Raw genomic sequence first — 26,916 nt, 5'->3', positions numbered from 1 at the left:
GGAGTTCCTTCACAGTTTGCAAAGCTGCATTGCACTGCAGTTTAAGAACACAAGAAGAGCCAAAGGCCTATCAAGTCAGCATCCTGTTCTCAGAGTGGCCAACCAGATGCCAATGGGAAGCCCACAATGGGACATGAATCACAGAATTGTAGGATTGGAAGGTACCATGAGGGTCATCTTAAAAAGCAGAGACATCACCTTGCCGACAAAGGTCCATATAGTTAAAGCTATGGTTTTCCCAGTAGTGATGTATAGAAGTGAGAGCTGGACCATAAAGAAGGCTGATCACCGAAGAATTGATGCTTTTGAATTATGGTGCTGGAGGAGACTCTTGAGAGTCCCATGGACTGCAAGAAGATCAAAACTATCCATCCTTAAGGAAATCAGCCCTGAGTGCTCACTGGACGGACAGATCCTGAAGCTGAGGCTCCAATACTTTGGCCACCTCATGAGAAGAGAGGACTCCCTGGAAAAGACCCTGATGTTGGGAAAGATGGAGGGCACAAGGAGAAGGGGACAACAGAGGACAAGATGGTTGGACAGTGTTCTCGAAGCTATGAACATGAGTTTGACCAAACTGCGGGAGGCAGTGGAAGGCAGGAGTGCCTGGCGTGCTCTGGTCCATGGGGTCACGAAAAGTCGGAGACGACTAAACGACTAAACAATGAGGGTCATCTAATCCAACCCCCTGCAATGCAGGAATCTTTCTGCCTAACATGGGGCTCAGACTCATGACTTGGAGATTAAGAGTCTCGTGCTCTTCCAACAGAGCTACCCCAGCTACTTGAGTACAACAGCATACTCCTGCTTGTTGTGATCACCAACAACTGGTATTATAGAAGCACACTGCCTCTGATGCTGGAGGCAATATAGCTATTGTGACTGGTAGCCACTGAAATTCCAACATAAATTTGTCTAATCTTTTAAAGCTATGCAAGTCAATTACCATCACTCATTCTTGGGGTAGCAAATTCTGTAGTTTAACTAAGCATTGTGTGAAACAGTTTCTTCTTTCATTTCAATCTCCCACCACTCAGCTTCACTGGATGACCCTGGGTTCTATTATAATAAGGCGGGGGGCGGGGATGAAATCCCTTTGGTGAAATGGTTTTGTATTTGTTTTTTTACAATTATTTACAGCAACTTCCCTTATATATTCAAGGGAAACAGTCTACAGGAGTCACTCTGCTTCCATTACTCCTGGAGCTTTTGGACAAGTTGCAGGACTCAGAAATAAAGTACCCTTCAGCTGTTCAGAGAAATCAAGCTGCCCAACAGAAAACCACCCCCATAAAAACAAACGATTATCAGGTCTTCCCTACCCTTCTTCCTTATGTGCATACATTTTACATGCTTCTGCTTCTTATGAGCTATCAGCTCACCTGCTGAAATCTTTCTCTGTCTCCAGTGCTTCCTCCCCATGACCAAGGCGCAGGAGGTGGCGCTCATCAATGTCGAGAGCCATGATTTTCTCAAACAGCTGGTTCAAGGCCTGGAGATTGACAAGAGCAACAGGAAAGTAGATTTTAGGAATCCAGATGCTATTACGGGGAAACCCTGGATGTTAGAAAAACCATTCCTATTTTGGTAGAAATTGAAACGAAACAAATATGAAGAGGCTATTTGCACTGGGGACCATAAGGAAAGCTTGCCTTTTGATTCCAAAGGACCCAACCCCTCTTTCAATCCAACCTGGGCCAAGCATACACCAATGTACAGTCATACCTCGGGTTACGAACGCTGCAGGTTATGGACTGCGCCAAACCCGGAAGTACCGGAATGGGTTACTTATGGGTTTTGGCGTTCGCGCATGTGCAAAAGCGCAAAATGATGTCACATGCATGCGCAGAAGTACCGAATAGCATCATGTGCGTGCATGCACAGGCGCGGCGCTTCAGGTTATGAACGCTGCGGGTTGCGAACGTGCCTCCCACACGGATCACGTTCATAACCGGAGGTATGACTGTATAAGATTTAAACCTGCTGATAAAAACCCTTCTAGAAAAGAGCAATGTTCCTATCTAGTCCAATGCCTATTGACATTAGGCCAGTGCCCTCACTATATTGTTTTTAGACACCTGCTGTTTTATTTATTTATTTCAGCAAGCCTACTCAGATACATAATTTAGCTATTTATTTTATCTGTGATTTATTAATTATTATGTATCATATAAAACGATAGTTAAGCCACTTAGCAGGGTTCACACATAATGCCAAAACCCTGGTAAGTGGCTTAATTATGGTTCATTTACTGCCAACAAACCATGAGCTGAGCTGAAGCCATGGTTTGTTGTTGGCTTACAAACCTTGGTTTGTTTTAATGATTAAATGTAAAAACAGGACACTTTTTTTATCACAGTTTGTTTTGACCACGTAACCACAGGAGTGGAACAACTTGTGGTTGACTCGTGTTTTGTTTGTTTGCTTTTTTGTTTGTTTATAAAAGCAAGCTATGTGGTGGTACCTCAGGTTAAGTACTTAATTCGTTCCGGAGGTCTGTACTTAACCTGAAACTGTTCTTAACCTGAAGCACCACTTTAGCTAATGGGGCCACCCACTGCTACCGCGCCGCTGGAGCCCGATTCTGTTGTCATCCTGAAGCAAAGTTCTTAACCTGAAGCACTATTTTTGGGTTAGCGGAGTCTGTAACCTAAAGCGTATGTAACCTGAAGCATATGTAACCTGAGGTACCACTGTATATGCAAACTGGGCCCATGGTGTGTTTCCCCAAAGTCAATGATGCAGAATACATGTGAAGACACCATACAACATGATGGCAGCATCTCTATGTTGCATGGAGATGCTGTCTTGAGGCTAAAATCTTGAGTCTAAAATGCAGTACCACACGGTGCTTGCTGAGACGTTGCTCAGCTTCACCAGAGCCTAAAGCCTCCCATTCCACAGTGGCACATAAAAAGGCTAGATAAAAAGGTAAACACAGGGACGCGGGTGGTGCTGCGGTCTAAACCACTGAGCCTCTTGGGCTTGCTGATCAGAAGGTCGCTGGTTTGGATCCCTGTGATGGGGTGAGCTCTCGTTGCTCTGTCCCAGCTCCTGCCAACCTAGCAGTTTGAAAGCACGCCAGTGCAAGTGGATAGGTACTGCTGCTTCGGGAAGGCAAATGGCGTTTCTGTGCACTCTGGTTTCTGTCTCAGTGTTCTGTTGGGCCAGAAGCGGTTTAGTCATGCTGGCCACATGACCAGGACAACTTTCTGTGAATAAACTCCAACTTCCCCAGCCTGAAAGTGAGATGAGCACCGCAATCCCATAGTCGCCTTTGACTGAACTTAACCGTCCAGGGGTCCTTTACCTTTTTCTTTTAGTTAGATAAAACTCTTTCTTTCTTTGAAGGACCGCCTGCAAGCTGCACTACATGTTCTGAAACTGAAGTGAGGAATAGTCATAGGAATAACAGGGCACAACGTTCATTTACCTGATTGGAATGTGTAACGATCAGGGTCCTCTGTTCAGGGAAGTTGTGATAGAGATTAGAGATTATCTGCACTGCCACGTCAGTTTTGCCTGTGCCAGGAGGCCCCACCACCTACAGAAAGAAAAGGAATTTCTCATTGGGGGACAAACTGCTGAAAACGTATATATTAGGCAAGAACAGAGCTGTAAGTGGTTTTTTAAAAAACAACAACAACACTACCCATAGGTAAATGGGAGCAAATACACACATACATGTGAATGCATGTGAAGGTGAGAAGAAATAATTGGCAAGGGAATCCCAAGGACCTGAATGATAATTAAGTTGATCCTGGCCATCTGGGCATGGGCTGTATACATTATCATGTTGAAGACACATTTAAAGAGTTTAATGCAGGGGTGGCAAACAGCATACAGCCCACTGGCTGGATGCTGAGCATCCCCAATGGGCCACCTGGACAGGTGGCTGGGCCATGCAAGCCCTGCTTTCAGCAGGCATTGGCAGAACTCCTTAATGTAGCCAATAGCCAAAAACAATCAGGAGTATACTTTTAAAACTGCTGATTCTACATTTGTCTTTACTTGCCCCAAAGCTGGCATAATATGACAGGGTGTGGCTTAGGGAAAACAGCCTCCCAGGACAAATTTGGCCAGTAGGCTGGAGGTCCCCAACATCTGATTTAATGGTTCTATTGTGAACATGGCTCCCAGTACGTTTCCGAGCACAATTCAAAGTGTTGGTGCTGACCTTTAAAGCCCTAAACGGCCTCGGTCCAGTATATCTGAAGGAGCATCTCCACCCCCATTGTTCTGCCCGGACACTGAGGTCCAGCTCCAAGGGCCTTCTGGCGGTTCCCTCACTGCAAGAAGCCAAGTTACAGGGAACTAGGCAGAGGGCCTTCTTGGTAGTGGCACCCGCCCTGTGGAATGCCCTCCCACCAGATGTTAAAGAGAAAAACAACTACCAGACTTTTAGAAGACATCTGAAGGCAGCCCTGTTTAGAGAAGCGTTTAATGTTTAACAGACTATTGTATTTTAATATTTTGTTGGAAGCTGCCCAGAGTGGCTGGGGAAACCCAGACTGATGGGCGGAGTATAAATATTATTATTATTATTATTATTATTATTATTTCCTGAATCTCCAAAAAGGGAAAACCTCATAGAAAAACCAAAGGGAGGAATCCCATAAAAGCCATTAAAAATGCTTTTGATCTAATAAAACTATTACTCTGATTACTGAAACTGATATTGGCTCTGCCACATGGAACAAAAATTTCCAGTCAAAGGAAATGTTTTGGTCAGCGGGTAAAGCTTTATTTTTTTTGAGAAAAAATCCATTTCCCCCCTCTCCTTCCCCACTTAAGTGTCTAGTGAAAAATACAAATCTACTCAATGTTAAGGAGCACACCAAGCTTTTGGCACCATTTAATTTTACACAGTGGGCAGAAGAAATAAGAGTTGCATGTACTTCATAGATTAGCCAATATTAAAAAACATAATTTGTTAATAAAAGAGGAAACATGTAATAATATGCATCATTACCATTGTCAATCCAGGTTGCATTCCTGCGCGTATAGCTTCAATCTGTGTATGGGTAAATTGAATTGTATTGCTGAAAATTGAATTAAAGTAAATTCAGTTAATCCAGAGGATGAGACAAGAAACTGAAGTTATATGAATTTATTCAATATAGTCTTCATGAATATTTTCCTTCATGTTATTTTTCTTTGCAGTCAAGGAGACCTGAACTTGCTTAAAGAAAATATGCTTTTTACATTATTTGGGTAGATGAAGGAATTCACAAATATCAAGAGAAATCAATTTCTGCCTTTAGGGCTGAGATAACACTACAGTACTCCAAGTCATTACATGACTGTTCTGAAACTATTAAGTGACGGTTCATCACGTGTAATTTAGATATTGCAAAGCCATTGACCAAAACAGCTAATTTGATCAACGTCAGAAGTCATATTTTATCACTGAGCTTGAAAGGACTAGATACTTACTGCTAAATGTCATTTTAACATGCATGACTCCATACAAAACAAAAATACACCAACAATATGTTGAGGAGCTGCTCACTCAACAATGCAACTATGATAAGAACATACTCTTTACCAACAAAACTGACTTAGCTGTATAAATATGATTTGCACATCTGAAGATCACTTTAATACTCTGTAAGCAGTAAATTGTGATAACCCACTTGACAATTACCTCAAGAAAATGATTCTTCTCATTTGAATATATATATATTTATAAACTAAATAATGTCATCTGAAACATATGGAAAGAACGACTTACAGAGAAAGCAAATCCAAACCTATAAACATGATTTCATGTTTTAAAAAACTGTTTCACTGACAGACATTTTGTAACGGAAATGCACTCAACACTGATCCCTTTAGAAAGATGTACATGGATATTACCGTTTGGGTTGATTATATGGGTAAGGTCCTCTGTTGGGGATGACATGGGGCTCAACAATCAATGTTTTTGAGCCATCAGCTTTTTCTTCATCACACTCTTTCCGTTTCTTTCCTGCTTCACTTCTGACTGGAAATGTTATCCTGTTGAGGGAAATCATTGTTCTTCAGCTTCATGTTATTTCTTACATGAGACTGTTCTTCCAATGAACTATTTTCCGCCACAGACTAGCTAGCCCTGGTACCCTCAAACCTTGACCTTTATAACAAAATGAAGATGACAGCATGAGGCAGGGAAGATTAAATCTGAAATGACTGAAACCCATGAGAACACAGTATGGTGTGTGTGCTTTCCTTTTCTTAATTTAAGAGTTGTTGTTTTTTAGGAGAGAGACTAGATAAGGAGACCATTTGATATACAGGACAGCAGTTGCTTCAGGCAATGGCAGGACAGGCATCAAGATATCAATAAAGTAGATTTCTAGAGCCATGAGACAAAGGCAAAAAAATAAGAACAGAGACTACATACAGTGGTACCTCAGGTTAAGACCTTAATTCATTCTGGAGGTCTGCTCTTAACCTGAAACTGTTCTTAACCTGAAGCACCACTTTAGCTAATGGGGCCTCCTGCTGCCGCTGTGCTGCCGCTACACAATTTCTGTTCTCATCCTGAAGCAAAGTTCTTAACCCAAGGTAATATTTCTGGGTTAGCGGAGTCTGTAACCTGAAGCGTATGTAACCTGAAGCGTATGTAACCCAAGGTACCACTGTACAATACATTAAAAATTGCAAAGAAGGAAATAACTGTTAAACAGCATTCCTAAAATCATGAGGGAAGAGATGGAAGATGGAAGGAATACTGCTTTACAGTGTTTCCCAAACTTGGGTCTCCAGCTGTTTTTGGACTAAAACTCGCATCATCCATGGCTAGCAGGATCAGTGGTCAGAGATGATGGGAACAGTTGTAGAAAAATAGCAAGCGACCCAAGTTTTGGTAACACTGTTGTAAAGCTACCAAAGTCAGGAATTCAGTCAAACAGAAGATGGCACCTTATGAATTAGCAGTGTGAAAGAGCCCTTCTGGAAAATTCTGTGTGGTTCCCCCACAGTGCAACACATGGAAATTCCACAGAAACGTAAGCTGTCCACCATTAGCATGCTTTTCTATGACAGGCATGCCCATGCATAAGAAAATGAGAATCAGATGGGAGCAGGCCTGACTCGGAATGAACATGAGAAGTATTTGAGAGGTGGTGTTTGTTAATTCACCTGAATGGAGGAATCTGCATTGCAGGGTCTTCAACTGTAACTTTAATGCTGTATCCAGGAAAGCTGGCTCTTAAGTGATCAATGGAGAGGAAAGTATCATTAAAATCCAGGGAGGCGATCTGATTTGGCATTTTTGAATAGTGAGCACTACTTGGGTCTCCATAACCAAGGATAATGTCATGTAACCAATCAGGAACCACACAGTCGGTGTTCATCAAATTCCTTATAGTCTCCAGAACAGCCTAAAATAAAACAGGACATGATTTAATGCCAGTTTTGTACTCTGGTTTCAAAGAGATTTGCACTCAACTTCACAAGCTATTTCAGCCTTTCTGTGTGCTTCAGAGAAAATAAGTTTTCTTCCAATGACAGGTGTTTGGTCAGACTGAATCAGTAACTAGATTTTCAGCTGACGTCAGCCCACAAAGAGCTAGTTCAGCAAGACAAGAAGTATTTATGGACAGCCTCTAACTACCGAACTATCCCATTAGAATGAGCAAATTCAGTGCAGTTGACAAAAAATAAAATAAAATTATGATGCTGATCTTTATATCATCTGCAGGAATATCAGCCAGAAAAGGAATGTTGCTGTAAACATGGAATCACAACAAATATGCTATTCACTGCAGAGTGAATATTCTGTAACAGAGGTGGACAAAATAGATTATATTCTATCTTCTTCATCCTGCGCAGTACTGGTAGCTAAATTCTTCAGGGCATTAATGGCCAGGTTACAATGTAAAAAACAGTGAGAAAACACAAGGTGTGGGGAATAAGACGCAAGAGGGGACTTTTTTAGGATTGCTTATCTAATAAGCTTAAGTGTCGTTACCGATCAAGCCCCAATTTAATTTCAAAGTTAATCCACATAAAATAGTTCTATTAAACCAGTTCTGCCCCTCCTCAATCAAAGAGTCAGACATAATAATAAACTATGGTTTATTGTTATGAGAATGAGCCTAGGTGAGCCTTATGTTTGGCCATGCCCCCTTGTCCTCCAGCGGCTCCAGGAGGTGACTGGAAGCTGTTTGCTTAACCTCACTTTAGCATCCTATGCTTCAGCATCCTAAGTTCTCCTGTTAATTACAGCTTAATTGGACTAAAGTACAGGCGCACGCTAGAAGAGCTGAGATCACAAATTGCGGAACAGAACCAACTGCAAGGTCATAGAATCATAGAATCATAGAGTTGGAAGGGACCACAAGGGCCATCGAGTCCAACCCCCTGCCAAGCAGGAAACACCATCAGAGCACTCCTGACATATGATTGTCAAGCCTCTGCTTAAAGACCTCCAAAGAAGGAGACTCCACCACACTCCTTGGCAGCAAATTCCACTGTCGAACAGCTCTTACTGTCAGGAAGTTCTTCCTAATGTTTAGGTGGCATCTTCTTTCTTGTAGTTTGGATCCATTGCTCCGTGTCCGCTTCTCTGGAGCAGCAGAAAACAACCTTTCTCCCTCCTCTATGTGACATCCTTTTATATATTTGAACATGGCTATCATATCACCCCTTAACCTCCTCTTCTCCAGGCTAAACATGCCCAGCAAAGGTTTGAATTTGTCGTTAAGGTTTGAATTTGAGAGAAGACTTCGTTCAGTGCAAAAGATGGTGGGGGGCAGTGGAGCCTACAGTTTGGTTTCCTCTCTACATTTATGATTTGGCAACCCTCTCCTGAATGTTAGTTTAAATTATACTTGTACAAGTGAGGATGGAAGAAATTGAATTAAAAATATGGATTATAACATCAAACGGAACTGTGCGTGTAAAGAAGAGAATCAACTCAAGAGCTGATTCTTTCCCATCCTTTATTATCTATGAACTGAATAACACTAAAGGACTTGGAATTTAATTTAATTGGAAGGATAATTGGCCATATATATCCAGCTGGAAGGATGAAAGGAGTCTGTGTGCTGCCAAGGAACTGACAAAGTTTTCTTATTGAGTCATCTGTAGTTTGACAGACCGCACTTCCTTCCAGGCTGGGGGGGGGGGGAATGGTGACAACAGTTTATTTACTGGGACAGAGTGACTTTTGCAGCTATTGTTAAAAGTTCTTGGTGCAAAACAACAAAGCATGGGATGGAGTGATGGAGAAATTTCTGGAACAACAATGGGATATCAGCTCCGCCCAAGGCATGATGGATAACAGCAACAATCAGGAGAAAGGAGCTGGGACCGAACGACGGGAGCTCACCCCGCCGCGGGGATTCGAACCTCCGACCTTGCGATCAGCAAGTCCTAGGCACTGAAGTTTTACCCACAGCGCCACCCGCGTCCCTCGGCTGCGGAGAGCGGGATATAAATAAAATTTGTTATTATTATTATAACTGAAACTAGTAAAATTTTGGAATGCAGAAATAAAGAAAACCGGAAAGCCATCAAATCTAGCACACAGGGGGCCACTTTAATTAAACTATATTAATTGGTATTTGAATGATTGGTATTAATAATTGTATTATAAATTTGCATTGTTATAATGAGGTTATTATTGGAATGTAATTGAAAACTAATTTTTAAAATTCTACAAAATAATAAAGGTTGTGAAATTCAAATCCTAATCAAAACAGACTACTTTGTCACTTTCACCCGGATCTGATTCACAGAGAAACCATTCCAGAAAGAGCAGCTTTAGGGCACAGCTGTGCAAAGGAAGTAATGCCTGAGCAGGATGTTCATAAAATACAGCAGCTGCTTCCTAGCAAAGACATACATGAGTGCAATGGCGGGGGGGGGGGGGATGTGTCAGTGCAATCACGAGTCACCACCAGAAGACAGTGGCTTTATTGGTGGAGACACCAGGTCAGTCAAAGCAGCCCCAAGGCCATTCAGTCCTCCATGTGGAGAAATAATACTGCAGGCCATGTTTGTATATATTACCATGTTATGAAATACAAGACAAATAACGAATACTCTTTTTAAAATGTGTATAGACGGCTGCACGGATGTTACTGGCCCAGAGATGGAAAGAAGATAAAATTCCTACCAGAGAAGTATGGCATATGAAGTTAATGGACTATGCTGAAATGGCTAAAATGACCGGAAGAGTCAGAAATCAGGAAGACCAAAATTTTAATAAGGAATGGGGAAAATTTATAGCAGGCTTCCTCAACCTTGGCCCTCCATATGTTTTTGACCTACAACTCCCATGATCCCTAGCAAGCAGGACCAGTGGTCAGAGATGCTGGGAATAGTAGTTTCAAAGCATCTGGAGGGCAGAGTTGAGGAAGCCTGATTTAGAACTTATCTTAAAGATCACTGTAAACAGTTAAGATCGTTAGTAGGACTGGAATAGCACTTGTAGTTTAAGATTGATTTTGGACACAATGGAAGAAGGAAAGGGTTTGGATTATCATAAAAGATGCGGGAAGAACTGATTAATAATAGGATCCACATAGGGGAGGATGGAAGTCCAGGAGATTCCTTGGAATCTTGTTTTTATGATCTATGTTTGTTATATCTCTGTAAAATTTTAAGTTGAAAATTCAAATAAATAATTTTTTAAAAATAAAAATGTGTGTACATACTCTTTAAAAAATCCATTTACCTGCTTGACATCAGCTAGCATCCCTCCTTCCCCGGTGACAGTCCCTGCTCAGCATGACGTGAGAAGCCTCTTTGAGGAAGGGGTCTTCTTATACCATGCAGAGCTCTGAAGCAGACAAAAGCAATGCAAACTGCTTCTGCCTGCTCCAAAACTCAACAAGAAGCTCTCTTCCACCCAGCTGAATGGAGATTGGCCTGCTCTAAAGTCCAATATGCTAGGAAACCCCCTCGGTCTGAAGTCTCCTGCATATGGCAGAAGTCAGTAGGTGATCCCAGACTGTAGCCGTCTAGTAAGCAGAGTCAAAATTTGTGGCCTCCTATGAATTATTTTTTACCCTATAATATTCTGGAAATGTCTCTTTAAATATGTACAGAATGGCACTGTTCTATCTAATAAACAATAGTTTGGGATCTTCATACTTAAAAACAACTTAGTTCCCTGTCTCCCTTCCTAACTGGATTAAGTTGTGAAATTTCTCTTAAAACAAAATATGTGGCCTCGCATCTGAAGGATGGCTCCTTTACTTAATCCTCTGCATTGAGGATATTTACTAGTTCTAACATGTAAGCGAAGAGCAGGACATAAAAAATAATGTCCACCTGATCTCTTGCTGATCAACATACTGTTAAGCTTGATCCTGAAGTCAAGACCGGTGCCAGGTTTGTCAGGGCACTTGGCACCTTCATGGTGGGCATCTCTCCTCTTACCGTGGATGTGACTAGTATGTGTGCCCTGGCAGGGTTTTGCTGATGTTTTCACCTTTGCTACAGCAGTGACAGTGGCAGCCAAGGGTAGCAGCAAAAACAGCAAAATGAAAAGCAGTCAGTCTAGCCAGCCAACATTACTGCTGGCGCCTGCCATTTCCTCACAATACTTCTGGAGCCCCGAGGCCATATCACTCCTAAGGAATGCCAACGAGGTATTGTGGGGAAATAAAAAATGGCAGCTGCTAGCATCAGCCACATCTGTCTGGGCTCCAGCCAACATTTTGGATCAGTGATGGGCTGCTCCTAAAGGCCTGGGCCATTGGGAAATGCTCAACTCTGGATGACAGCCTTGCAAGTAGTAAGACACAAAAATTGTCCTGGGCATTAGAAACATAGGAAGCTATCTTACACCACATCAGGTCACTTGTCCATCTAACTCAGTATTGTATACTAGCAGACAGCAGCTCTCCAGAGTTTAGAACAGAAGTCCTTCCCAGTAACCTTGATCTCCAAATCGTTTCAGACTTAGACACCCTTTATCTCATAAAGACCTCGGTGAAATTTGAAAGCTTCCAGGCTCTTACATGTACAGATCCAAATATATCACCTTATCTTTTCCGAGACTAAATGCAACTGTGCTGCCAATTATAAACTAATTAATATTGGCCGAGTACATGTAAAGGTACTCGGCACAAAAGGAGATTACAGGTAAGCCAAAGCAACCAGGATTCTAAAAATTGCACCAATAATTGCAAAGGACTCCTTCTTCTTTCTAGAAAGTCCAATCCATTTTTTAAAAGCACTAGGCATTAATCTTCGTTTCACCACTTCAGGACAATTGGCAACTCCAACAGTAAAACAGGTTATCTGCTCAGCTGATAAAACTCTTTTAAGTGCCGTAGCAGATGGACATCACCTCATGATCAGACAGGAAGAGTGGAGTTTTGCATGGATTTGCATAATACCTGATCTTCCCAATCGATGAAGCAGCAGCTGTATTTATGACACACAAGGTTATTTGAGGTGATCGGTTAAAAATGGCAACATTCCGTCTTTGAAAAATGTATTTATTCAACAGATGACTAGTATAAAGGGAAACAAACTCCAAAATACTAATATTTCTTTGATGTAGTGGCCACAAGCAATAAAAGGCAAGAGGGCAGACCTACCATGGCGAAGTGCCGACTGTCATATTTAGCTATCGCTTTATGTTTGTGCTTCTACAGCTGTCATGTTTGCTTAATTTAGGAGACTACATAAGATTTTTGCATCTTTCTCCCTACAGGCTCAGCAGAGAAATCAAGCTGTCTGCTATCTGCTTGACACACTACCAACATTTGTCATTAGTGAGAATGACTTACCTTATTTTCTGTTATGTGAGCAAGGAGGCATAGAGCAGATAGGGATAACCTATCCTCCGGGATAGAGCAATCCCAAGAAGCAGGCTGAGCCTCATCAATTGGTTTAACTTTTAACATGAGAAAAATGTGAAATTAAAGAGACACTGCCAAATCATTTCTGTATTATCTGGTTGTCTGACTGTCCTTTGCTTGCAAATAACCTTTTAAAAACTTTGAAGGCAAAACTTTTGTTTTCAGCAGAACACTGAGCAGTCTTTTCAGCATTTGATGCAGATTTAAACTGTTTCACTCAGGGGGAAAACCCCTAATACCAGCATGATTCATTTTACAACTACACTGCTAGCAGCAGAGGCAGATGCTCTCGTGACGAATTCTTAATTTAACCATTACTACATCATAGCTTATAAAGCAGAACCATCTTGCTTGCAATTCTGAAAGCTGATGAACTAACAACCTTTTGACCGAAGTTAATGTTGCTTTGATAATAAGGTGATCTGTGTTGTGGATTCTATCTGAAACTTGGTGAGTCCAATATCCAATAGATTCATTTGGAAATTTAGGTCTTTAGGTGCATGAAGTTTCACCATGAATGGGTTTAAGATTTAAGACAAGCAACTAAACAGTGGGAGGAGGAGGAGGAGGACCACACATTTTTTTAATGGACATATGGCCCACATTGACACAAATTCCAAAAAATACTCTACTTTCAACATTTATTTTTAAACAGAAAATTGCACCTTGACTTACTTTAAAGTTGTTTTCTTTTGGCTTTCTCCTCATAATTATGTTAAATGTCTCATAGACATCTTCTCTTCCACTTTGGATGGTATTGGTCATGTCTTGTTGATACTGATTGGGATCCAAGAACACTCGAAACGTTCTGGAATCACCTTTAAGTCTTGGTTTCGGTTCTGGTCCTGTTTGCATTGAAAGGCAAATAAAGTTCAAAGTTGTTGAAAGATAAACTAAACAGAAAATGCCTTGCAAAACAACAACAACAACAACTTTTGAGTAATCTGTTCACACCACGGCCAATCCTCTCCAACTGATTCCAACTTTCCTTGCCCCTTTCTCCTCTCCTTGCCCCTGCCTAACAAGACTGTCCCTTCCTGGCTCACATCTGGTGATCCATTCTGCCAAGAACAGGTGACTGGCATTGGGACTATTTAGGTCAGCTCTACATACCAGCCAGTGTCACTGAATGGATCAGGTCAACCAGCTCTGTCCCTACCATCTCTAGAATAAGCACTGCTACAGCCTGGCAAGAACTGGCATATTCAGGGTTTCTGAGCTTGCCCATCCTAGCCAGGCTGCTACAGAGAGGGAAACATTCACCATCTTAGAGCCAAAATCACATACATGCTGTTAGCGGGGAAATTATGCCTACCGTTAAGTGCAATGTAGATGTCACTTTCATATTTTAACTAAATATATTCAGTTGTTCCTTATTTATTTATTACCCATCCTTTAGCCAGCTGGTCACAGTTACAATGATTTAAAATTCAAAATTTAAAGCAGTTAAATCCGATCGCAAATCACAAGAATAGGCTGGGATTTGCAAACAGATATCTCAGACATCTTTGCCAAGGGCAGAGAGGTGTGTCTTCATCACTCACCAAAAGCTTTATAGTGAAGAAGGCAAGTGCACCTCTGTGGGAAGGGTGCTCGATAAATTATATGCCACAGCAAATACCCTCCTCCCAAACTTCTGAGGCAGCCTGAACTATCAAGAGGGGCCCCCTCTGCTGATCTTAATAGCCAGGATGGTCTGCAGGGAAGGAGACGGTCTTTCAGATATTATCGACATACCTTCTTCAATGACGCGGCCCTTATCATCCAACATTCCCTGGATTTCGCATCCTCTCACATATACCAGTCCTGTCTGCTCAACGAATGGCTGCCTTCTGTCAAACTTCGTACCATAAGGCTGTGTGGGTCGGACAGTAATTAAAAAGCAAACATCGTGCTTGCGCAGACCTAAATGGAGGGAAAACGTCAGTGCATTCTGATCATTTGCAGGTGTAGTGGTTATTTTATACTGTAGCTTCATAATGTTGGTCCCCTACATGGCTCATACCCAGAGCTTGTAACAATTAGAAGCTGTGTAATCAGTGTAGTGGGTCCAAGCCTGGGGAACTCCCTACCAATTGAGATTAGACAGCCACCCTCCTTGCTGAATTCAGAGATATGATCAATACTGTCTTGTTTCAGCAGGCCATTTAACGTAGTGTTTGGTTTTGGGGTACATTTTTACTGTTTTATTCTGCCATTTTCTGTGTATTGCTTTTATGTACACAGGTTAGAAATGCAAATAATTAGGTGGTATATAAATGTCTTGAATAAATGAACAATTTAGGTCAGTGAAAAGCAAAAGGGAGATTGTACAGAAATAGTTTTCGAAGGACATGCATATAATTAAGCCAGTAGCAGCTTTATCTCTGTCCTCTGTGCTATCATTAATATGTGATTATCTTATTCATATACATTTGTAGACCTTTTCCAAGACAAAGATCTCCACCAGGAATGTAGGAACGTAGGAAGAGAAGCTTATCTGAGGCTTGAAGCCAGGATCCCAATCCAAACAAATGTTTTAAAAATATAAAAATTCACAATACTTTAGTGCATTTTAGTGCAGGCTCTGCATTTTGAATCAGGACATGCAACCAAAAGGATTACACAATCCCATCGTATCTTAAACACGTCTGTTGCTGAATTTCCGAACTAGCCATCAGTGTCCCCCCAGAGCATGAATAGTTGTTCCTATGCATCTTGCCAAAAAGGTCAATCCAAGTATAATCCCCCAAGCAGCAAAGCATTGCCTTGAGATAATACACTAGGGAACACAGAGAAGACTGTAGTGGCATGCAAGTCCTGACAACACACAGAAACCCCATCAGAGAAATGTTCATTTCAATTAAGTCAGAATCTTTCTCACCTTTCATATCTATTACCCAAATAGACTTAGCAGGATCAGACTATTTACTGATGCCCATTGATTTACAGAACTGCAGCTCTAAGTAATATTCCCATTTTAAATGACTGGCATTTTGTAGATATAGGAAAATGGGTGGATGGTGACACAGAATGAATATTGCATATTGTTACAACAGTTCCAGATCAGTCTCACAAAGGGGGGCATAGGTTTCTGAGTCAGAATATAGGGCTCACGCCCAAAAATCTCTCAGAGGAATTAGCTATCCCCATACCAACTTTTAATCACTCCTGTCATAGAACGGCTAGACCAATAAAAGAATGCTTTCTTCCCCCTTTCAAAAATATGGAACTAGGAAGAACTGATGCTCCCAAACTACGTGTTACTGAGAGCACTAGCATTCTTTCTTTAAGCAGCAGGACTTAATAGGGAAAAGATGCGTTTTAAACACAACAAGCATACAAACTTAACATTCACCCCAAATAACCGGGGATGTGACGTCACACTGCTGTAGCTACACACATATACATACCTTCCCATTCATCTTTGATGTTGTCTCTAACATTCAAGTTAATTGTGACATCCGCTCGGACTCTCATGGGCCAGTTTTCTCCAATGTTGGGCTTTGCCACCTCTATGACCGTGAAAGAGACAATGGGCTGTGCCATTCGAGCCCACCCACCAAAGACAACGCCTCCATATTCAGACTGCCTGAAGAGCAAGATCAAAACAAGAGACTTTTGCATTTGGATCTCTAACACACGCCAAAGCTAATATATACAAAATTATACCACTGGAAGGGACCAAGGGACCGCCAATCCTACAGCTGGGAATAACCAACCCAAGGCACGGCATCTCTTCCTGCAATTTATCCAGGAAATTCAGCCCAAGGGAAATTGTTTGCCATTAGCAAATAATCTGTACAGACCCTGTTTGAGATTATAACTCACCCTAGGGAATGCTCTATTAAACCCAACACCTTTCTAATGGCTCCAGAAAAACCGGGGGGGGGGGGGAGTGGGAGTTGAGAAATCACACACAGAAGAAAGTTTTTCTTGATCCAACAACTTCAAGATTATAGTTGCATCCATTACCATGGTTTCATCCTACTGACACTATCCTCAATGTCCTGCCTGATTTCATAAGTAGACTCTAGGCGGAAGAGGTTGAAATTTCTCAGGAGGTAATCATGGAGAGTAAGAAACTGTAGATTCAATTTCGGGAGGGCAAGGCAGCCTAAGGAAAGAAAAAGGGGAGAGGAGGAATGGTTGGTTGGTTTGTTGATCACATCAGACTTGTTCAGCCATTACCTTTATGCAGTTACAATCACATGGAGCAGGGCCACACTTCATTAAAAGGCACTTGTGTAGAGGGGAACCTACTCTACACAAGCTTTCCTTTTCAGAGCACCAGCCCCAATCAAAAATTACATAGCTAGCAGGAGCTAGTTGGATAAGCCCCATGCTGTTCTTCCGCATCAGTATGGGAACTTGGGGAAGCCATCTCTCTATACAATATTTGCACTAGTCCATCACTGTGCAGCCACCACTGGAGAATTTTCTTTAGCACAATCCTGGATTTGTATAAAGACAGAGTGCAGCCCCCTATGGGAGGTTTTATAGTACACCATCACAACTACTCCAATCATGTCAACTGCACCAATCCATGATTAGGCAGAGTGGCAGACCAGAAACATTTAAAATTTAAGCATTTTCCAGAAAACATACCTTCACCAGAATAGTACTCAGTTGGGACTATATTTTCATCCCAAATAATCTTCTCAGTGGGATACAGAGGCATTTGATTGAGCTGTTGAATTTGAGAAATTCGACATTCATGCCGGGACACCTAAAAAAGACAAAAACATCTTGTCATGTGCCCTAAACAAAATTACAAATATTTATAGAAGGATACTCAAGAAGACTGAAAAGACTATTTCTCACTTAAGCTGGTTTAAGAGGTAAATTGCAAATAAAAAGTTAACCTTTTTATTTTATGCTGAACATGCAAGTTTCATTCACACGACATAAGCCAAACAAAAACAAATGTGGACAATCCTAAATGAGCATCGGGCTTGAACAATCCTGTCCCATCTCCTCCTCTGATGCAACCAGGAAGACACTCAGAGTTTAGTCTCACTTTTAAAGGATCCTGGCTGAGCTTTACAGTCAAACCAGTGATCATGGTTTAAAACATACTCTGTAACTTCAAACCATGGATTATGAGGCTGGCTTGCTAAACTAACCAGTTTGTTTTAAACTAGGAACCCCAATGACGCCCTCCTCCACATCGCACAAGGGGAGAGCATATCAGCCCGTCACTTGGCTTGGGTTTGCTCAGCTTCATCCATACAGCACCAAATCATGTTTTAGTATTATGTGGCCACATTGCCAGTATCTAGCTCTGAATATGTTTTTAAAAGTTTGTTGAAGCCGCTCCTATTTGTTGTATTGTTTAGTTTTCCATTTTCGCCAGGACATGCAACAAAATGAAAAATTGTGCCCGATCACCACACTCATAAAAAAATACCCTGTTGGCAGGCGAGGAACCTTTGGCTTTCCAGATATTGCTGAACTACAACTCCCATCACTCCTGGACATTGGCCATGCTTGTGGGGCTCATACAAGTTGTAGTTCAGCACCATCTGGAGGGAAAAGTTCCCCCTCTCAGCTGTAGGTTCATGAATTGTTTTACCTTGATGCAGGCATTCCCTCTTCTCTCTTAATTTTGGATCCAACAATGGTTAGCATTATATGTGAATTAGGTTGTTTGCTAACCATGGTTATTGAAAATGTTAGAGGACACATACAACCCAGTTTAGGGAGATTTGAAACTGAAAGGAGGGTGATGTCTATGGGATAGGAGACTGCGTGAGCAGCACGGAAGTCTACAACACATTCTCAGTTGTCTAACTGTGGTTAGGCAGTTGGGCAATGTGACATTTGCACCAGGCTACACGCACATTCTCCTGCCAACCTAGCAGTGCGAAAGCACGTCAAAGTGCAAGTAGATAAATAGGTACCACTCTGGCGGTAAGGTAAACGGCGTTTCCATGCACTGCTCTGGTTTGCTAGAAGTGGCTTAGTCATGCTGGCCACATGACCCAGAAGCTGTACACTGGCTCCCTCGGCCAATAAAGCGAGATGAGCGCCGCAACCCCAGAGTCGGCCACGACTGGATCTAATGGTCAGGGGTCCCTTTACCTTAGACACACATTCTACAACCTAAGTCCCAAAACTTGTGGAATATAAAAAACCCCAGATACATTGCTATACGCAACTGCAAGCACCCAGTTATGTAAGTCTAAAAAGTTGTGATGTATTTGGGACATTCACAGAATTAACAAAAGCCTATCTAGGCTGCATATTACATATTTGGAGGAGGGGAAGAGGAAGGGAGTCCTGAATAACAATTTTAAAATGTATTTCTTCCCCAGCAGTCCACTGGTCGGCTGAAAGACTACACAGCTCTGAATACAGTTTTGAACAGAGCCTCAGAGCACATGGCACACGTCCAGCGACGCATTAGCAACATTGCAGAGAGCTTGAACCACCACCCAACACAAGTAAATCTTCGTGGCATCACACAATAGTTAGCAGCGTGACCTCGTTGTGACACAAAATGCAAAGTTCAAACCAGACATGTTAGGATGTTGCCTCCATCTGTTTGTGAGTCTCTTGAGAGACACATGAATAAATAAATGTAACTGCAAATTAAAGTTCAGTAGCGCTATCTGAGTGGGCAACTAAAACAGTATGTAAAGACTTGAAAATACACAAGCACTGCTGGAATAATGTTGACAAATTAAGAACTGTGATCGGCACAACTTCACTGAACAATTTTTCCCAAGCAAGTGCATTTTTAAAAAACTCACAAGACTGATATTTAAGATGCTTGAGTAAGATCATATAATAATTAATACCCTTCATACTAAAAAGGTCTTAATGACCATTCAGTTAGAAGGAAGAATTTATTAAATGGCTTAAATATCCATGCTATGCCACAAATATAAATCTTTCATGCAGTGTTTCCCAAACTTGGGTCTCCATCTGTTTTTGGACTACAACTCCCATCATCCCCAGCTAGCAAGCAGGGCCAGTGGTCAGGGATGAAGGGAATTGTAGTACAAAAACCAGCGAGAGACCCAAGTTTGAGAAACACTGCGTTAAATGTGTCAGCTAAAGCCCCATTCACTCCAACAGTGCCCAACTCTTGACCATGAGGTTATAACGCCTTTAATAATGTCAGAAAAAAATCCTTGCTAAATGGGAGATTTTTGAGGGGTAAAGCTGGGGGGGGGGTGGAATCAAAGGAACAGAGTCAGTTAAAATTTAAAAATGGTCCATAGGAATTAGGTTTCACCCACCCACCCCCAAAATCCCTGCTCTACATTTATGTTTTCCCCCCAATTACTACATTTTAATAAATGTGAACACAACACAGCAAAGTTAGGCATAAATCTTAACCTAGGAGGCCTATGAATGCTTATACCCAGTGCTTTTTTTTCTAAAAAAATGTTTAGGGGTACTCTCATTTTCCTACTCATATTGAAATACTGCCCCTCAATGAGGCCAAACTTAGATTCACAAAATGTTTAGGGGTATGCGTATACATACCCCTAAAAAAGCACTGCCTATACCCAACCCTAATTCAGTTAATTCTTTTTAGTCACATTTGAAATCTACTGTGATAAAAAGAAGTTGTCCTCTTTCTCCTTTCAGATCCTAATATATAACTTATTGAAACTATGAATTCATGTACTCTTGACAATTCTTTGTGCTATTGACAGGATGTGAAAACACAGTGCATAGGGTTTGGAGCACACCCCAGGGATTTGCAGCCCGACCCAGACTATGGTTGAGTCTCTGGTGCAGAATTTGAGGTAACCCAAGGACAGAAGGGGGGGGGGGGGGCAGCCTGCCATCCAATGCCTTGATAAAAAATCATGGTGTCCTATTCAACATCATCGATATCACTGTACAGAAGGAAAACAGCTTGACCCAGCAAAGACAGACATAAGGGTGTTTACCAGCAGCTCGAGCAGAAACTCTTTGTCATAGCTTGTATTTTCCTCTTCAGGTAGGGCTGGCAATAAGCAGAGATAGGATGCCACCTGGTGGAGTGTTTCTGGACTGAAGAATAAAGAATAAAGCAAAAGTCACATAGCGCTTGAGCTTAATAAATGGAGCTGTTTGCTTTGAATTTCTGTCAGTGTCCTCCCCCCCAAAAAGTACAATAACTATTTGTGTGGCCTACTGACCAAGATTTTGATCTGGGCCACTCTGCATTTTAGCTAACACTCTTTGCTCTTATGCAAGGAACCTAACACTGAAAGGATTCTTGACAGAGATCATTATTCATATTTTTTAAATTAAAAAAACAACCTACAATCAGACAAATTCAGCAACTTCTTTTGACATATGAAACCCCCAAACAGTGGAGTTAAGGCTGTAAACCAGATAGCCTTTACACATATACTAAGAGACAAGGAGAAGGGGATGACAGAGGACGAGATGGTTGGACAGTATTCTCGAAGCTACAAACATGAGTTTGATCAAGCTGCGGGAGGCAGTGGAAGACAGGAGTGCCTGGCGTGCTCTGGTCCATGGGGTCACGAAGAGTCGGACACGACTAAACGACTAAACAACAAGAGACATTGCCTTTCAGAAGCTGCCTTTGCTCTCCCTCCCTTCACCCCTCTTAAAACTCTGGGGAGTTATTATTTGGATAAAGTAAACAAGAGATCACTCATGATTCTCTGAATCATAGTTTTAAATTTCTCTACTGCTTGGTTACTACAGGTGGCCACTATTTCTATTTAGGCAAACATTTCAGGGTTTATTTAGGCAAAACATTTACTAGAATAACCAAGCTGTGGTGTGGTGGTGTTGTTGTTGTTGTTAAAGGGGGCTTCCAATACTAACTGTTGCTCAAACAATCAGCAACTCACTGCGAACTTGTGGGATTTCCTACTCCCCACACCAAATCATTCACACCCAGAAGAAGCAAATGATGAGAATAAAATTAATTAAAATATAACTTACCTTAAAGGTCCAAAAAGTTTTATGAGGGAGTCACGTGTGTCTACAGCAGATACATTTGAGAGGGCAAAATTGTAGAGTTCTGGGAAATGTGCAAAAGCGGCTCTCTAGAATCCAACAAAGAACCAGGATGAGAAATCAAATGCTGTCTTTACTTGGCAACGTGACTTATGCAACACCCTGCAATTTAACAGGCCAAGTACAAACCTCCACAAATAGCATAAGGCTAGCTCACAGCAAGGACAACCTGATTTATTGGGGGGGGGGGGACATTGTTAGTGGATCTGAGTTCACACATGAGAACTGTGTCACACTTCCATGTTGGCTGTAACCAACAAAGCTGTCCCATTAGCACAAGGACTTCCACCTGCACAATAAGACTTCGTCCCCCCCCCCCTCTACTTTTTGTGTGTGACCCCCAAATCTGCTTTAGAGGGCTGGGGGAATCCCCAGAACAGACTTGGGGAAGAGGCATGCAGGAAGTGGAAAGGATATCCCAATATATAGGCATGAATGGGGCAAATTTGTTGGATGCAACTCAGTGATGTCCATTTTTTTCTGAATACCGGTTAGGATAGGGTGGTTGATAAGAAAACAGTCGGAACAAAAAAGACACGGCAGCTATTTTAATTCTAACAGAAGCTGCAATGATTACAAGGGAGAGGGGCCAAACATTTCAAACGCTACTGTATCTGTATGTATTGACTGCCTCCTATGTTAACATGAAGCTTAATGCAAACATCAGGAGAGGGACAGCACACCACACTGTGGGAGTTGGGGAATGCCAGCATGATTCAAATTCCCCCCTGCCTGGACAGATTGGCTATCTGCACAGGGCTTTGGCAGCTGACTTTCAGTACTATCCACTTACTAAACCAAGGACATGCCCCCAAACATCAAAGTTTCCTGAATGATCACTTATTTACCAACAGTACTTTATTCATATTAAGAACAGACATATCCACCCATGAAACCAAGCCTACAAATGAGGTGGGTTTATTTTAAATCTGTCATCACCCCTTGTCTGACAAGCAATCTTAAACCTATGTCAATGCCTTCAGTTCCACCGGAGGCCGTTAAATACCTGGAGGGAAGTAATTCTGTCATAGTGAATAGTAGTCATCTCATTCTCTGTCAATGCATTTCCAGTCTGGTCATTAATTTCAAAACCAGTGTAGAATTTGAGCATGTCTAAAAGCTGAAACAAAATGATGACAAATTAGATATACAGAAAAGCAGGGTCTTCAACCACCACATGGGGCCTAAGACTATATAGTTGAGGGATATTTCATTTTATTTCCAAAATGCAAAACAAACAAAACAAGTTGTATCATTTCATTGCTTAGAGAAGGCAATTTCATTTTTCAGTCCATTACAAGCCAGCTGTAAGAGAACATAGTGAGGAGAAGCTGGACCCTTGCTTCTCATGTTTTCTCTCACCCTTCCATTATTACTCTCCCTCTACCAAAGGGGAAGTAAAGGATGTATTATCACGTCCAGAATATGCACACACCTCATGAGTGAGCCGACATCCAACATTAGTCATACATACAGTAAACATTTATTTAAATGTATCTGACATTACACTTCTGTGTGTGTGTTAGATGAGGCCCAGCAGGCCTGATTGTTATCTGTCCCCACCCCTGCAGGGCAACCCTGACCTGACAACATTAAAGCGCCAGAAGATGGACAGGTGGGTTGCCTGTTGCCCCTACCAAAGTCCCCTGCACTGAGCTTCCCAAGTGTTCAAAAGGAGGCTGGTTGTCAGGCACTGAAAGCATAGCATGAGGGGCTTTGCCGGCCCAACGCTCATAGAGCTGGCAAAGCTGCTTTGTGCAGGGATCAGCTGCACAATCAAACTCCCCAAGAGGAACTCAGTGACGCAGCTGATGGGCGGTGGGGGAACTCGGTTGCGCAGTTGATCCAGCCGCATCTGTACCTGCTCCTTATGATCTCAGGTGTGGGCAGGTGGCCATGGTTTGAGGAAGATGGCCTTGCAGGCAATATTGAGAGCTGTGCCAATTGCCCCTAGTCTAGGTGCAGCTCCCTAAAGCTCATCCATACTTTTAAAATTGGCTTTAGCATAAAAAACCCAAATATAAGCAGGTTTAACAAAATTGTTAAAAAAAGTTGTTCTCCATCTAGTGCCCCCCCCCCCAAAGTCAGCAATGTTTAGCCATTGTAGTTGCACTATGCTGCCTTCCTGTATTACATGCTTCTCATTAAGCAACACAACAGGGGCCAACAGCAAGCAGTGGTTGCCAACCATCACTTTCCAGCTGTGATGCTGTATTTTTTTTGGTAATAATGTTGTGTTGCCTTGGCTAGCGAGGATTTTGAGGTGCTGAAAGAAGTGCTCTGCAAAATCAAAGCGAGTCGTACCTGGCAGAAAAGGTGACCCTCCTTGCCCCTTTTGGCTAGGCTGGATAAGTAACAATGCACAACGAGGTGGGAATCATCAAGTATCGTGTTAAACCAGCGTCGTGTTGGAAGCAGGGCCTATAATAATAATAATAAAATAAACAATCACATATATGTCAACATTTGGGAGGCTGTTAGTAACTACAAAAATGGTTAGAATTCAGTGCTTTCAAAAAAAAAAAAAAAGGTGGTAGTGATAGTGATTAGGTGTCATGAGGTCCTTGCAATATCCATTTTGATAGTAGTATCTGTGGAATGCCCACAGGGCTTGCCCAATGGGCTAATTTAAACAAAGATCAGAAACAACGCAAAACCAAAAACAGAGAAGTCCCATTGAATTCAATGGGATTTACTCCTGAGCAGCCATGTGAAGAATTAAGCCCTTTCCTTCTCATTTAAACAACAATTTCTAAATTATTCATTAATAAAATATTACAAAAATGTTTCTTTTCTTTAAAAATCCTCCTAAAGTATCTCCTTGTCAGATGTCAAAAACCGCAGCAGAAGCTGGGGGTCAATAGACTACTGCGATACAGCTATTTCGATCATTACAGCTCCATGCTACAGAAATACATGAAATAAGAAATGCAAAACACCTTATATGGCCATAACTGTCAAAAGGTTTTAGACAGACAGAGCACAGTTAATGGCAATGAGAAGCCTGAACTGATTAAAGGGGGGGGGGGCATATTTATTGACAATAAAAAATGAACTGGTGGGAGCACATGGCTCACTTCCACCAAAGTCATGCTAATCGCTGAAATGCTCTGGCAGTTTAGCCTCAATCACAATATAAATGTAACTGAATACAAAACCCTGAAACGCCCTGGGGGAAGAAAAGGGATCTTAAGTATAGGTAAAGACACTCTGTTCAGATGGGACAAGCTACAGGAGAACAAATGTGATGGCTTTTTATAGACGATTTCTGGTTTGCCAGTTCCAATCAGCACAACAGGCTTCAGAAACTATCTAAACTCCTTTAACTCTCCTGTAATGCCCTTAGCGCAGAATGAACCTACATGAAATGTTCTGATGCTTGGCATTTTGGCTACGATCCAGCAGCATCCCAGCTGAATATCTTGCATACCCTCTCTCTGGGGCCAGAATCCTGTTCAGAGTGGATAGGCTCAATGATACCAGCCATGTTCCTCCTTGGAAACATTGAGTTTTTAGCAAAGCAAACAAATATGAGAACATATCACATTTCTATTGAAGATTAAAGCCGTGGAGCTTCGTAGCTAACTGCATCCAGAGTGGGTGACACAGCCACACTTTTTTACAGAGTCTCTCCTGCTGAAATAATTTTACACATCTTAAAATAAAACAAAGGCAGTCATATGTGATATGATTCCTGTCAGTTACCGATGCATGAACTAGCTCGCTATTCAAAACGAAAATTTTCAGGAAATCCATAAGAATGCTGCTAGGCATTTTAAAAAATATTAACGATTTTGAAAGCCTTGCTAGGACCTTCTCACAATATAGATACCATAGGAAGGCTGCTTCCAGTCAGCGTGTAGACAAACCTGAGCTATACAGACTGATGATCTGATTCAGTGTAAGGTTTGATTCAGTATAAGAGGACTTCCTATGCTCTATATGCGAGTTAAACATACTTCAGTCAGCTGCTTCAACACTAGGACTAACGCAGCACATATTTTAGTTATTCAAGAGGCTTAGATGCTACAGTAGATCACTATATTTATCCCATATTTGGCATACCTCTAGATCTATCATGAGTTCAATGAATCTTTCACAGTAATGCACTTTATCCATAGAGAGAGGACCTAGAAGTAAATACAGGTAATTAAAAAAGTAATCCTGGAACTGATGTATAATGCATCCAAATCAAATTCTGCTGATGCTTAAGAGTTATTTCAAGACCCTTGGTTCTAGGCAGAGATGGCCAAACAATTTCTATTTTTGTGCCTCAATTGCAGTCCAGTTTGGCAAGGAAAATGCCTTTTTTTCCCTTCTTCTGGCACATCAGGGACTGCCACAACTATTTTTTATTTTACTTTTTTCATTGAATTTGTATACCACTTTTCATCCGCAGATCTCAGGACGGTTCACAGCATAAAAATGAAAGATAAAACCGCAAAATACATAATAAAAACAGAAGAAAGCCAAAACCACCCCTCCCACAAACACATTTTAAAGGATATAGGGTGTTGGTCAGCCAAAGGCCTGGCTGAAGAGGGATGGTTTCGCCTGGTGCCTAAAGCTGTCTTCAGCTGTTTCCGGACTACAGCTACCATCATGCCTAGCTAGAAGGTCCAGTGGTCAGGGATGATGGGAACTGTAGTACAAAACAGCTTGAGACCCATGTTTGGAAAGCCCTGGTGTATAATGAAGGTGCCAGGCAAACTTCCCTGGAGAGAGCATTCCACAAATGGGGAGCCTGAAGCTGAACAGAGCACCTTAAGGCAACGGTACCCAATGTTCCAACTGACCTGGTATTTCCAGAAGGGAAGGTCAGACAGGGTGAGAGTATGCAAGGTTGGGAGCAGGTATCTGAAGGTGCACAAATCACCTTCAGGCAACAGCTTCCAACACTTTTCCCACATGATTTTCATGCTGTGAAGCCAAAAGGCTGGGGCAGGCAGTGAAGAGAGGTTTCTTAGGGTTCCTCAGCAAAAGAGGTCCCTGGCATTCTCCTACCTTACTTCCAACTCAAAATTTAGGAGGTGGCAGCGGCCACAAAAAAGAAGAATTATTATTCCCTGTATAAGCAGAAAATATTCAGGCCAAGTTTGTCTATTCTAAAAATAAACCCTCAGTGGAG

The 26,916-nt window shown here is 41.8% G+C and overlaps 1 protein-coding gene across 1 annotated transcript in view; it reads right to left on the bottom strand.

Moving 5' to 3' along the window:
- The window catches only part of AQR (aquarius intron-binding spliceosomal factor), a 51,651-nt gene that overhangs the window by 13,142 nt on the left and 11,593 nt on the right, over positions 1–26,916 (bottom strand). Inside the window, exons 10-24 of the mRNA XM_083452336.1 lie at positions 25,854–25,918; positions 24,093–24,209; positions 22,795–22,908; positions 21,714–21,817; positions 20,699–20,801; positions 17,397–17,517; positions 16,764–16,905; positions 16,202–16,380; positions 14,547–14,714; positions 13,485–13,654; positions 7,126–7,367; positions 5,860–6,000; positions 4,973–5,042; positions 3,434–3,544; positions 1,383–1,492 (exon numbers count right to left, since the gene is read on the bottom strand). Coding sequence (XP_083308462.1) covers positions 1,383–1,492; positions 3,434–3,544; positions 4,973–5,042; positions 5,860–6,000; positions 7,126–7,367; positions 13,485–13,654; positions 14,547–14,714; positions 16,202–16,380; positions 16,764–16,905; positions 17,397–17,517; positions 20,699–20,801; positions 21,714–21,817; positions 22,795–22,908; positions 24,093–24,209; positions 25,854–25,918 — 1,957 coding nt within the window. The remainder of the gene's footprint in view (positions 1–1,382; positions 1,493–3,433; positions 3,545–4,972; positions 5,043–5,859; positions 6,001–7,125; positions 7,368–13,484; positions 13,655–14,546; positions 14,715–16,201; positions 16,381–16,763; positions 16,906–17,396; positions 17,518–20,698; positions 20,802–21,713; positions 21,818–22,794; positions 22,909–24,092; positions 24,210–25,853; positions 25,919–26,916) is intronic.

The sequence above is a fragment of the Podarcis tiliguerta genome, assembly GCF_965153285.1.
Source record: "Podarcis tiliguerta genome assembly, chromosome: 1".
NCBI lineage: Eukaryota > Metazoa > Chordata > Lepidosauria > Squamata > Lacertidae > Podarcis > Podarcis tiliguerta.
This window is presented reverse-complemented; position numbering and strand designations above follow the sequence as displayed.